General features: G+C 32.9%; 1 protein-coding gene across 1 annotated transcript in view; it reads right to left on the reverse strand.

Moving 5' to 3' along the window:
* Positions 1-14,071, reverse strand: part of ACADL (acyl-CoA dehydrogenase long chain) — a 30,004-nt gene continuing 15,933 nt past the window's right edge. The window contains exons 8-11 of the mRNA XM_081261114.1: positions 13,006-13,119; positions 7,575-7,702; positions 4,810-4,896; positions 1-693 (exon numbers count right to left, since the gene is read on the reverse strand). Of these exons, the coding sequence (XP_081117240.1) occupies positions 600-693; positions 4,810-4,896; positions 7,575-7,702; positions 13,006-13,119 (423 nt within the window). The 3' untranslated portion in view covers positions 1-599. The remainder of the gene's footprint in view (positions 694-4,809; positions 4,897-7,574; positions 7,703-13,005; positions 13,120-14,071) is intronic.

Consider the following 14,071-nt stretch of genomic DNA (forward strand, 5'->3'; position numbering starts at 1 on the left):
TTTGTTTTCTTTTTAAAGTTTCACTTTATTTTTAATTGATACACAATGACTGGACATATTTATAGGGTACAATGTGATGATCTGTTTCCAAGAAGGGTTGCTCAAAAAGAACTTGATGGTAGCATGGTAGGAACCAATATTCCAGGGAATCTGGAGCAAAGGTAGCTGAAATGTCTTCATAGTCTAAGTTAGATTTATTTTTCCCTTTAAAAGTCCATGTACTGTGAAGTAATATTAATGCTTTTAAAGTAGTATATCATATATAAATTAATTCTGCCTCAATTTTAGGGATTTAAGCAATTTATGCTTTTAAAAATTATAGAGATAAATGAAATATTAAGGCTTCTAGAGTCAGAAAAATTTTGACCTTTAACAATATAAAAACTTAAAAGTAAAACCTTCACAGGAGAATTTTACTCTTTGGATTCAGATATTTCTCCTTCCACTATTAATGTTGTATTTATATTTGATTTCTTTCTCTATACAGAAGGCACATAAAAAACATATTTAGCATTTCCCCTCCTTCCAGGTTTCATTTTATCTTGAGTAGATTTAAAACAAGATTAGCTGTAATAGGATTCCAGGATGTGGGCAGATGTCTACTTGTCACTGACGATATCTCTTGCAATCAGCTCCCTCATTATTTCATTGGTACCACCATAGATTGGCTGAACACGGGCATCCACATAAGCTCTGGATAAATTAGAAGATGGTTGAATTTATGTGAATAAAATATATTAGAAACTCTAAATTTCATCTTGCCAGGAAAATATTATTCATTTAGTGAAATCTAAGCAATAACAGTTATTCATGCTTTTTTAGTACAGTATTCATACTAAATTGGCATATTAAAAAACCTACTAAGAAGGCTAGGGTTGTGGTTCAAAGGTAGAGGGATCACCTGGCATGTGTGAGGCATGGGTTCTATCCTCAGCACCACATAAAAATAAAATAAAGATATAAAAAAATAAACAACTACTAAGATATTGATAATTTATGTAGCTTTGTTTTAGTTTGCTTTATGAGATTATAAATTCAAAGTAACATTTATATTTCATCTGATTTAATTTTGTAAAATTCAATACATACATAATAGCATTCTGAAAAGTCTGTTTTAAATTTAGAATTGCATAGAATATCTTAATTTATTGTTATCTTTAATGTTTCTCTAGGAAATTGAAACTCACTGCTTATAAAGACAAAAACTGAGAAATTACTTTCCCAGTACCACCACTGGGAATATAATTGATGCTCTAGAAAATATTACTTACCACAAAGATAACAAGGAACTTATTTTTGGAAATGATTAACAGTCACAGATGTGTGGAGTTCAAGTACTAAGTGTCTGAGTCTACTGTGAGACTGTCACACACACAGTCAGGAGTTCACTTTTGATGGCCATGATAGCTACCATGCCAGTGTATAGCTATTTTTACCTTTTCTCATTTCAATTTAACCTCTTGGTTCTGGGCTTAGGGAGATAAACATTATTGTTTTATAGGTAAGGTAAGTGAGATTCAGAGAAGTTAATACATTTACTAATTAGTGGTTACCATTTAGTGGTCACATAACAGAAAATTGGCAGACTGGATTGAGAATGAGGTATCCTGCCTCTATGGAAAATATCTTTTTTATTATGTCACAATACTGTCATTGGTCCAGGTGGGGCTAGTTGTTGAGCTCTGAACTTTCCTAGTAGACATTGAAAGGCATTTTTTTCTCATATATAAAATCTATATTTTTTAAAATTATTTAATTTTTAAGACAAATTAAATCTGCATTTCTTGGGCAGGAGTTGTAGCTCAGTAGTAGAACACCTGCCTAGCATGTGTGAGGCACTGAGTTCGATCCTTAGTACCTCATAAAAATAAGCAAATAAAATAAAGGTGTATTATCCATCTACAACTACAAAAAAATTAAAAATCAATCAATCAATCAATCAATCAATCTGCATTTATCTAGGAGCATGACCAATATTGGACTTGTGCTGTTCTATATTCATATTACCTTGTAAACAAGTAGGCACTCAGCAAATACTGATGTGACTTACCACGTTACAAAGGAATTTTACAATCTCAGTACTTTCTAGTAAAAGTTTTAAAAGTTAGAGACATTTATGTTTTCAAATGCATTTTTTTTTTTCTGGACAAGCTTTGGGTTTCCCCACAAAATCAAACACTTGCATTTCAAGGACCTTCCTGGCATTTTAGCCTACTTCAACACTCCCAATGCTTTTCAGCACTTTTGGACTGAGTTAGGCACTGTGTTTTTTTTTCACACGAAAGAAGTTCCAACAGAGTATGTAACAACAGAGATCAGTATACCTTTTATAGGTTACTAATTAAATTTAGTCATCAACTAAAATTAACAGAGAAAGGCAGCAGAAGAAATGTTTAACCATACTGCAACCAGGCTCTCCATCTCAGGCTGCTCTTTCCTAGCCTGACAAAGAAATCTTCAAACACTTGCCCAAGCTTAAACCTCACTTCTCATGGACGCAAGCCTAATGAATAAGACTGAAATAAACCCACATGCTGAAAACTAGTTATTAAAAACAATGACAGCAACAAAACAAATAACAAGGGAAAACAAAACACTTCTTTTATCTGTGAAACCAACACTCAGTCATTCACACACACACACACACACACACACACAAATAATGTAGCTTAATCTAGGGGACAAAGAAACACAAGTGGGATATTCTTTTCTTAAACTGAAGCCTGTATACTATATTAATGTGTTGCCTAACAGATCTAACAGGATTTTTTTTTTTTGATATTAGGGGATATTAGGATTCCCTATGTCTTTGGGGAAAAAAACATAGCAATCTAGGTATACAGACACTCTGAACTAATAAACTGGCCAAGAAGGGTAATTATTATTTCTTACGGAAATGTCTTTTAAGTTAAAATCAGGGATTTTAAAAAGGACATCAAACTACAGTTTTTCTTGCTACTGACTTGAATGAATGAACTCTGATTGTGATCCTCTTCCCTCAGCCTCCTGAGTTGCTGATACTCAAGTATGCACCACCCTGGTTTATACACCCTAATCTTAAACCACAGAGATGGCTAACTCCTGTCCCCCTTATATGGGTTTCTAAGAACTTGAACTACACAAACACTGAACCACTTCATGTCTACATTCCCAGCATCAGTTGTAACAACACAGTTAAGCAAAAATATATAAACATCCAGTATTATTTTACTTTCTAAGCATTCTGAATATTATGAATTAAGATAGATGGATAATGTGAGTAAAACACAAAAATACACAGTAAAAATTCCAATGATGATTAAGTTTGTACTAGCATAACTCAAAGCTTATTTCTGATTTCATAATTATACACAGATATATTTTTTTTAAATCTGTTTTTCATTAAGGCACATTTGAAGAAGTTCTCTGAAAGAATACACCAAAATCCAAGATTTACAAAAAGAGAAAGAGAAATAAGTTAGCTACTTTACACCTGTATTCTCAAGGACAAAAAAATAAAACCAACCTCTGGTTATTGCTAAATTCCCATAAATAGTTACAAATTATATATACTTAGTAATCAAAGCTTTCTGAACTGCCCAATGACTAGAGAAAATCCAGCAAATCATTATCTAGGCTGAAGCTTCTGTTCTTAACTTAATGAAACTTAATAAAATGTTTCCTTTCCTCAATGATTCTAGGCATATCAAATGTTTCCAAGTATACTTGTCAAAACGATAAATTAAAAAACATTAGGCTGACAGATTGAATACCAGTTGGATAATTTTCCCCCTTCAGATAAAAATTAGAAAAAAATTTTAGAAGCCCAAAGCATTCTTATTCTCATATTCACAACTATATTGGAATATGTATATATATATAACAAAAACTTCCTTGGAAAAATTTTATGAACTGAAAATACCATTAATAAGAGGAAAAATACATTTTCTAGTATAATGATAAGTGTAATGAGAGGTAGAAGACCACAGGATGAAGAAAAGAAATTATGGAGATAGAGGGGAAAAAATCTGGAATAAAATACTGCCTACTTACAAATGATACTGTCTCAAGCTAAGAGTAGTCATATGTAATACAATAAAAACATATATATTATCTCCTTTAATTTAAAGAGGTAAAAATTCAATCTGTAAAAAAGTCAAATACATTTGGTTTATTTTGCAGAGCAAAATAAATAATCAACTAATTAAGGTATGACATCTTTTTTTTTTTTTTTTTTTTTGTACTGGGATTTAACCCAGGTTAAATGTACCACTGCATTACATCCCCAGACTTTATTTTGAGGAGGGGTCTCCTTAAATCACTGAGGCTGGATTTGAACTTGTGATCCTCCTGCCTCAACTTCCAAGTTGCTGTGATTACAGGTGTGTGCCACCACACCTGACTAAAATATGACATCTTAGATCCTTTCAGTATGCAAGTTAATTATTTGTACTGCATTTGTTTGTTTGTTTAAAAGCAGCAGGGAGGGTAGCTCAGTGGTAGAATGCTTGCCTGGCATGGGCAAGGTTTGATCCCCAGCACGATGGATGCACAACAAATTAAAATAAATTAAAAAGTAATATATTTCCTTCAAAGACAAGTATCAAGCTTCAGTATATTAACCTCTTCACTTTCTTTAAAAATATCAAGATCCTAATGGTGAGTCAATAAAAGAAAGCTGCTTCCATTTGAGTGAACATCTCCCTAGATAGTTGAAAAATGCCAAGATTTCATACCTTCTTTCCCTCTATACTTTATGTACAAATAGTACAGTAAAATTTTCTTTCATTCATGTGATTAAGAGGAGAATAACAGAGCAAATGTACTCACTTTGCAATTGGGTACTCCCACATGTATCCCCAGCCTCCATGGAGCTGTACACATTCATAAGCAACGCTGTTTTGTAAGTCAGATGCCCTAGATGACCGACATAAAAACAGAAAGGTTTGAAGGGGATTTCCATGAGGTGCTTTATAATCAGGAAATGAATTATTTATAATTGTTTAAATGCACTCACTTATTCAAGCAATTCAAATAGAAACATTAGACAAGCAGAACAGAGGATAAAAATTACACAGGAAATAAAGAGAATTTTCACATAAAAAATACAACCCACAATTTTATTTCTGGCTGGGTTTTTATTGAGGTTAGAAACAAATGTGGAAAACTCATATTATTAGGTTTTGGCTATTTTTTGGCTTAAAATGATATAAGAAAGACTTGAATTAAGTCTGATTCATGCAGATGCTCTGTATGATCTACATTATTCAATTATCTAGTTCTTTTTGCCTTTATAAAATGTCTTTTTCCTCCAAAAAGTCACTTCCTCCCTGAAGATCACAATTCTGAATTTTAATAACTGTGAAATAAGTTTTTTAGGGTTCTGACTTTTCAGAAATAAACTGGGGATAAAAGTGAAAAACTAAAAAGGCAGACTAGAAAAGTACATTTAATGTTTTAAAGGAAACATTAAAAAATTATTTGGGACCAGGCGTGGTGGGGCATAATTGTAATCCCAGCAGCTCGGGAGGCTCAGGCAGAAGGATCTTGAGTTCGAAGCCAACCTCAGCAACTTCGAGGTGCTAAGCAACTCAGTCTCTAAATCAAATGCGAAATAGGGTTGGGGATGTGGCTCATTAGTCAATGCCCCTGAATTCTATCTCCATACCACCCCCCAAAAAAAATTATTTGGGGATTTTTATTTCTGGAGGTAGAGAAGAAGGTGGGAGAGGAAGAGAGAAAAAATGAATATGATAAACTTGGGAAAAAGTATTTTCTGATCTTACCATAACAATTTTGTTTGTTGCACATGGCTGGGGATGGAACACAGAGCCTCAAGCAAGCTAGGTGAGAGAGAGCTACTACTACTGAGTCTACCCAGTAACAATTTTAACTATCATAAAAATCCATCAGATAACCGGTAGGAATTTTATGCCTCTTAAAACAAAAATGTAAGCTATTTAAAATTTGTTCCTGCTTATTTTTCAATAGTGGGAAATACAAAGTAAAGTTAAACATAGACACATTTTACTATTTAGAATAATTTTTAACTCAAGCCATAGGACAGGTGATTGTGTTCCTAAGAAATACATTAACAATATAATGATTAACAGACAAATCTCTTGGGGCAATAATATTTGTGATTCAATTTTTTTTATTTGGCAAATATTTTAATGGAAATATTGGCTGGGCTATAATAACTTGCTCTTTCTGCTTCAATGTTAAATATCATTATAAACCTGCTGGATTCAAAGACCAAGGTCAACACCTATGCAAATTTCTATTTTCCCAAAAGTAACTAAAATTTTTTTACTTTTCCCTCTAGTCAAGGAACTTGTTATAAATGTAAAAGTCTCCCTAAAAGTGCAAGTTCCTAGTAATTCCACACTTTTCAATTCAACAATTTTATTATTAAGGAATCATTATATAAGGCACTATTCTACATATTTCCCCTATTTTATTTATGACTAAACTGAACCCACGTTAATGAATGACAAGAATTTTTTCTAGTCTACTTTGGGACTAATGAGCTGTGAGAATGTTTTCAAAAAGAGGAAACCAAATTCACTTCTACAATCTAATTTAGATTATATATTCTTTCACCTTTTTTAATATTTATTTTTTAGTTGTAGTTGTACATAATACCTTTATTTTATTTATTTATTTTTATGTGGTGCTGAAAATCGAATCCATGGCCCTGCACATGCTAGGTGAGCATTCTACCTCTGAGCCACAACCCCAGCCATATTCTTGCATCTTAACATACACAAAAGCCTTGAAAGGGGTTGTTTTTCAATTAACTCATCTTTAACATCACTGTTAATCTTAAATTCTTATAAATCTTTCTACATGTAAAACTTTTTTCCCTTTCATTTTAATAAAACATGTACAACTTTTGATTAGTTAATAATTCAATACTTCTTTTTAAGATATGAAAAATAACCAAAACAGAAAAATCCTATCCAGGTACTTTAAATGTACTTTACTAGTCTACCCTTTAGTTTTTCACTTTTATCCCCAGTTTATTTCTGAAAAGTCAAAACCCTAAAAAACTTATTTCACAGTTATTAAAATTCAGAATTGTGATCTTCAGGTAGGAAGTGACATCTTTGGAGGAAAAAGACATTTTATAAAGGCATTTTAAAAAGATATTTTATAAAAATCCTGAATTTTATTTTGCAAATAACAAGAAGCTATCCCAAGTGAAATTAACTTAGTTAAAATTACCAAATGGAAGAACTGAGAATCAATTCCAAGACTCCTAAGTTTTGCTTTTCTCTTGCAGCCTCACTGTATGTCACTTGTCAGATAATTTGAAATTAAACTATTACTTGAATGAAGTAATCTTAGTCATTCTACTTCAGTCTCTTAATACTTTATTTTGAATAGAAAGTTATGAATTAACAAACTTGAGTAATTTTTAGCATAGTAGAAATAGGCCTAATGGGAAGTTTCAGCAGTTTTAAAAGTTGATTCCTACTGCTATTTTTCATTTATACAGCCTTCTTCCTTAATACCCTCAAGGCTGAGTTTAATGGCAAAATTCCATAACAGTCTGAGCAAGCACCACATTTTAATTACTGCAGCATGCATACCAATATTTCGCCATAGAAGCAGAGGCAGAATCCAGATGTTTCGTTTCATGTAGCTTCAGACAGCTGTCCACAAAAGATCTGGTTACACATATGTGTGTTTTTAATTCTGCTAGTTTATGCTGCACTGTCTTGAATTTAAAGAAAATGAAAGAAAAATTGAGCATATAAAAGTACATATTTTGACTCTGCATCTCAAAAAGCATATAGCAAACGATTTTTAGAACAAAACAAAAAAAATGGAATTATTGGTTTTACTATTTTAAAAAATATATTAATCACCTTAAATTCAAAATATAGTATATTTTAATGCTAAGAAAACATATACTAAAAGATGCAAAGATAAATACATAAATTACATCTCATGTTTTAGATTATAAAATGTAGACCATTAAAGAAAACTGCTTGAAAACCAACCAGCATGACTTTAATGTGTGAGCACCATCTTGTGGTATAGTCCTTTAGGTACAGCTGTTGATTTTCCTCCAGAAACTAAATCCTTGAAGATTTACTCTCCATTAATGAAATTAAGTATACACATTTCCCTATTCTGCCTCTGTCTTGGAATAAAGTAAGGTAACAATGGGGAAGGGCAGGGTGTTTTATATATTTATAAATAGCATCTAAATATTATATTAATAACCATTTATAATATTAATAATGTAATAATTAGAGCACTCAAGAGATCAAAGTCTAATAACCCATAACTCTCCCACCTCTCCTCATACTCCCTCCCATCCCTCTCAAGAGTTTGTCTAGCATCTCAAACTTAAACTGAATGGTTTGAAATTGTCAGTGTTAATATATTATGTACCTATCTCTGCTAACCATGGATAACCAATAGTACTGTTGGAAATTGTTCTACTTAGACCATCCTCAGTGGTTCCTGACAATTCTCCCTTCAATCGGGTTTCATTTAATTCTTGATTTTGGTTCTCATATCTTGAACTCTGAGTTTAATCTGTTCACTCTGGCATCCACTCTCAGGAAACTGGCTAGGACTTGAAACACTGGCACATTCCACTTTGGGTTGCCTCCAAAAGTACATCCTATTCTAGCTGACTTCTTAGGCCTGAGACCCAGCCAGTGAGCTGGCTCTGTTTTCTTTGTGGAAATCCGGATAGAAATAATTCTGATCATTCTGCTGTGGCATTGCGAAGAAATTCACTCCAGCTAATAGAAGGCACATATGTGGAAGTTCATGACAAAAGTGATACAGTGAAACTCAAAGTAGAAATTAAAAGCATTCCACCTAAATACTACTGCTAAGGCCAAAGCCATGACTAAATTCTCAAAGGAGGATTGTGGGGCTAAATTCTCATGGGATGCTGGGCCTGCTTTTACACTGCTGGCTAAACTGTCAAAACACAAAATTGAATCTTTCAGTGTTATTGGTGGTGGAGACAATTTTGGTACTTTTCATTTCGGAAAAATCAAAGAATGAGCATATAATAATGACCTAGGACAAGGAAAGATATGGGTATGCCAGGTGAAGTAGGAGCATTGAGGAACAGTTTCTTCTTAGATGGAACTGCTGTGCTGATCAAAAACCCAACTGATAGTCTTTCCTTGGTTTTATCCCTAATGCTACTCTAGAAAGACAGAGTATAACAGGCATCTAGTGATTCCAAAACCAAGCAATGAGAAGGCTGACACCACACACTTACAACTTTTGCATCGATCCTTGCCTTAATTATCTCAACAGGCTGGCCTGTGTCAAAACTTGATTCCCCTCTAGTTCTATCTCCATTCTATTTCTTTCTATCTCCATTTCTATTAACTAAATATTTAATTAGGTCAAATGTCTACCTTTAAATCAGAACAAAGTTTCCCATTCACTCTTCACATTCCAATTTGCTCATAGAAAACTAAAGCTAGAACAAGACATCAACAGTGAGGAAATAATCTTCTCTATATATTGGAAACACATGAGTAAATATTCCACAAAAATCCCCCAAACTGATCACTCCTGGCTTAGTTCAAGGACATTATCTATGATATTTCATTTGGAAAGCAAAGGGAATACAATAAGTCTCAAAATATTCTTGCCCCTACATGATGCCACATTTGAAAATTTATGCACTATTTACATTATGAGATAATCAAGACCTCTGAGTCCTATTCTCTCAAGTGAGACTTGTTCCTATGCAAATGCTGGGAGATTCTAGACGCTTAAGTTAAATTTCAGACAAGGATGGAGTCATTTAGAATTCTTGCTTCAGTACATTGGGTGAGGTCCAGAGATTTCTGAAAAAATTCATGCCTCTAGGGTACATCTTTTACTCTCTACAGATGAAGAGATTAAATATTTACATATTCTTGGCACTGAATTAGGTGCTACCAAACAGAACTGTCCTTTGCTTTTCACTGTAGACAATGAGTCATGCTGTCTGAAATTATTTCCTAATGAATGGCAGTTCATAACTGTATCATTAGCCAGGTGTTTTTTTGAAGGATCAACATGTTCTCAGAAGTAACTTTATCTGTCATTAAAATTTGCTAATAGGTAATACTGCAGCTAGCATGTCAAAAAAAGTTCTTAAGTTACTAAGTAGACTGGATAGAATGTCTTTCAGAGTTCTGCATGATAAATATCTTAGAACTTTAGAATGAGAAGACACATTTGAAAAGTTCTCTAGCCCAGTAGTCATTTGAACACTGTTAGTTGTATTATCATCATATGTTATGACTTAAATTAAGATAAAACAAATTATGTTCACCACCTAATCTTATAGTTAATTAATCATATACTCAAGGACTTAGGAACAGGATATTCTTTTTGATTTGTGGAAGAAAAACAAGTTACCTTTCCCTCTCTCCTGTTCCTTTCCCAAATATTTGGTGTCCTTAGCATCAACAGCATGTTCCACACAGGAAATGACTAAGAGCTCTAGTTAAAAAAAGGGCATTTCATTTTCATTTGGCCAACCAGTAGGTGAAGGAAATAGGGAAAATTAAAAGAGCCATATACTTTAAACCTTGGGCATCAAAAAGAGTGTGGGTTGGGGAATTAGATAGCTACATAATTTGGGGCAAGTTATTTAACCTTTTTCTGCCTCAAGTTCCCTATCTGCAAAATGAAGATGATAATATTAATAATGTACAGTTGCGAAGGCAAAAAAAAATGAGACAATTTACTTAGTACAGTGTCTGGCATATAGGTAGCCATTTTTTTTATTTTACATACATTTTACTACTGTATTGTCTATTCCAGAGAAAATCATGAGCTGTGATATCACCTAAGAAGGTACAGACTTTTTTAAAAAATGAAAATCCTGTAATTACTGCTACTTTAGTATAGTAGCTCTTTATTCTAAAAAGGAAGTGAATTTTGTGACATGTACCCAAAAGTTCAGAAAGGCCCCAAATGTTCAAAATTCAAGGATATTAAAGATAAGTGAAACTCAATAGTTATATGGTCATAAAATAACATTTAGTCAATTATATGGAGACGTAATCATCTTCTACTTCAGCTGAATTACAACTGTAGTGTGTTCAGCTATAGAATAGGAGATATAGACATGTATTGATGTATTAGTCATTCATCTTCTCTGCATATATTCCTAGCTGGAAATATGAAAATTCTATTCAAAGATACTTATTTTAGAGAAACGGGAAGATTAGAGCATAGCTCAGAATATCTCAGAACATATACACTTACTGGAAAATAATATTACTAGAAAATAATAATGAACCTGTAGAAGCAGAATCCTACTGCCACCTACTGAAAATTTAGTGAACTATCTTTTGGGGAAGGTAACAAATGACACTTGTTTTGAAAAGCAGGGATTAAAACTATTTCTTGCCTTTTTGCTATGAAAATGCAACAAATAAATACAGTCAGACATTGCTTAACAATGGGGACACATTCTGAGAAACATGCCCTTCAACACTTTCATGGATGTGTGACAATCACAGAGTGTACTTAAACAAATCCAGATGGGATGGGTCGGAGGCATGACACAGCCTCTTGCTGCAATCAAATAGGAGGTGCAGAAGGCTGCTGCTAGCATAACATGACTTAGGCCTAATTGTGTAAAAATGTTTTAATAGACATTTTTTATGTGAAAAGTTGTGGGAGTTGAATTTCAGAGGAATAATAATACTGATTCTACTTTGGGTACACAGGAGAAAGCTGCAGACTGATACCAAGTGGTATAACTTCCTTCATATTGCCAGGAGTTTTGAGTATTCCAGAGTCACACCTATAGAATTACATTTGAGCACAACCTTACAAGGGAATGGGTAAATGTGTACTTGTGAAACAAAAAGAAATAAATCAATAAATCGGTACTTCTCATGAGATTATTTGTATTTTGAATAAGAAAATTAGTTGCAATACAAAGCTATGTCTGATTTACAGAACATTTAACAACACTGCTCTCCAAGATATAGCACAAGTTACACCTTCAGTCAACATGCATCTGCCCATCCTTGACCTTTCTAAATGCCCTAGGGGAGAGTGCAGTCATCAAGGAACCACAGAAAAGCAAATCAGTGATCCATAAATGAAAGGGAATATAAAATACAACAGCCTTGTTCCTAAGAAAATCACAATTTATCTAAATCAAGTCATGCTGTTTTTTAAATTGTAATTTTGATTTGCGTGTATGCCTCATTTGTATAGATTTGAACAACTGTTTTAGGCCAGCATTTTAATAAAATAAGATGTAATATTTTTCTCAGTATGGAAAAAATATAACTTGAAGATTACATAGGTAGCAAATAGTTCCCAGAAAGATATACAGAAGGTCCACATCAGGAACAGAAGCAAAACCAAGAAATTGATTTATTTAAAAAAAAAAAAAGCCCCCTATATGGAAACAAAACAGCAAAGCTTTACATAGGGGCAAAAGTAACAGCTAACTTCATTGAGGGCTAGTTTTTTCAGGCAATATTCTACACACTATATGTGTATTATATCCCACTGAATCCTCTACAGTAATCTTATGAGGTAGCTACTGACTTTATTCATAAATAAGAAGATATTTCTATTTGTGAGTACATATTAAAAATCTAACAAATCTTAAGATTTTGAAATTGTAAAACCTTACAATTTTATATACCAAATATATTTTACATGTCTCACAAACAGGAAAATATTTGAGAGAGAAGACATAACTTACGTTGACTATAAAGATATCAGGAGCTATGCAGGACTTAAACCACACTGAGCATTATCTTTGTAATGAAACACCACCACCATGCTTCATCTCTACCTCTCCACAAAGTCTTCCAGCCAAAATCATTTTACTTAAAAAATTTAAAGGTAGAATCCCAGCTCAAGTTTTCTTGCTAGTGGGATGTTGATGACCACATTGCTTTACACTGTTCCTTCATTTAGGAAGAAACTAAATGGTTCAAAATTTGGAATGCTCAGATGAGTAAAATGATATCATCTAATGCTAAATCATAACAAGAACAATAAACTTACCTGTATGTGTGCAACCGTTTTCCCAAAAGCTTTTCGTTGTTTAACATAGTTCCTGGTTTCTTCAAACATAAATTCACAGGCTGAAATTGCCAAGTCAGCAATTAACAGCCTTTCCTATAACCCCAAAATTAAGTCTTAAACATTATTGTAATTACACAAATGACTTTCAGACAATTTCAATTCTAATAAATCCTATAAACAACCTGCTAAAGATTAACTTATTTCTTAACTCTTTATAAGAAAAGGCTCCCACAGAGATTTGAGATTATTTTGATGTCTTAAAAATAATTTTCCAAAGCTCTAGAGCAAATCCTTTATTTTTATGAATGATTGGCTTTATTTTTTATATATATATATATACACATATCTATATATTTATACACATACATATAAACACATATATATGTGTGTACACATATATACATACACATGAGTAAAGAAATTCCATAGTTGACTTTTATTTTTTGATCTCTGGGCACTGTATAACTTAATTTATCCATGGAAATCAATATTTTAAAGTGTATAGCATAAATTCTATCTATTAGTACAAGCAACTTTAACCAGCTTAATTCATCATGCTAATGATTTTCATATTCTATTTAAGTGCCAGTATCCCTACCTCTTTTTCCCAATTACAAATTTAGCCCATGCCATGCAGTCAACAGGCAAAGGTATCCCCTTAAGCTGACATGTGAGACTCAATGATCACTAGGCAGCCACATTCCCAAAACACAGATATGGATACTTACTCTCTGTGACAAAACTCTTCTGTATGAACTTAACACATTTTCCCTATGATTCCAGTTATTTAAAAACTGCCAAATGTATTCAGTGACATTTCCTTACAAAGAACTAAGTTCTTTTTTTTTTTTCCCTTAAAGAGATAAGTTTTTAACTTGTAGTTAAGGAGTGGAAATCATTTCAAGAAGGCATCACAGAACGAAATACCTAATTTCCCTATTCACTTTATAAGCTTCAGTTAGATATTTTTGAGTTCAGTTATTTATTTATCTCGCCTGTAACATTCATGCTTTCTCTTTTATAACTTTATATGCAAATGACTGTT

Source organism: Spermophilus citellus (genome assembly GCF_964194105.1).
Source record: "Spermophilus citellus genome assembly, chromosome: 11".
Lineage (NCBI taxonomy): Eukaryota > Metazoa > Chordata > Mammalia > Rodentia > Sciuridae > Spermophilus > Spermophilus citellus.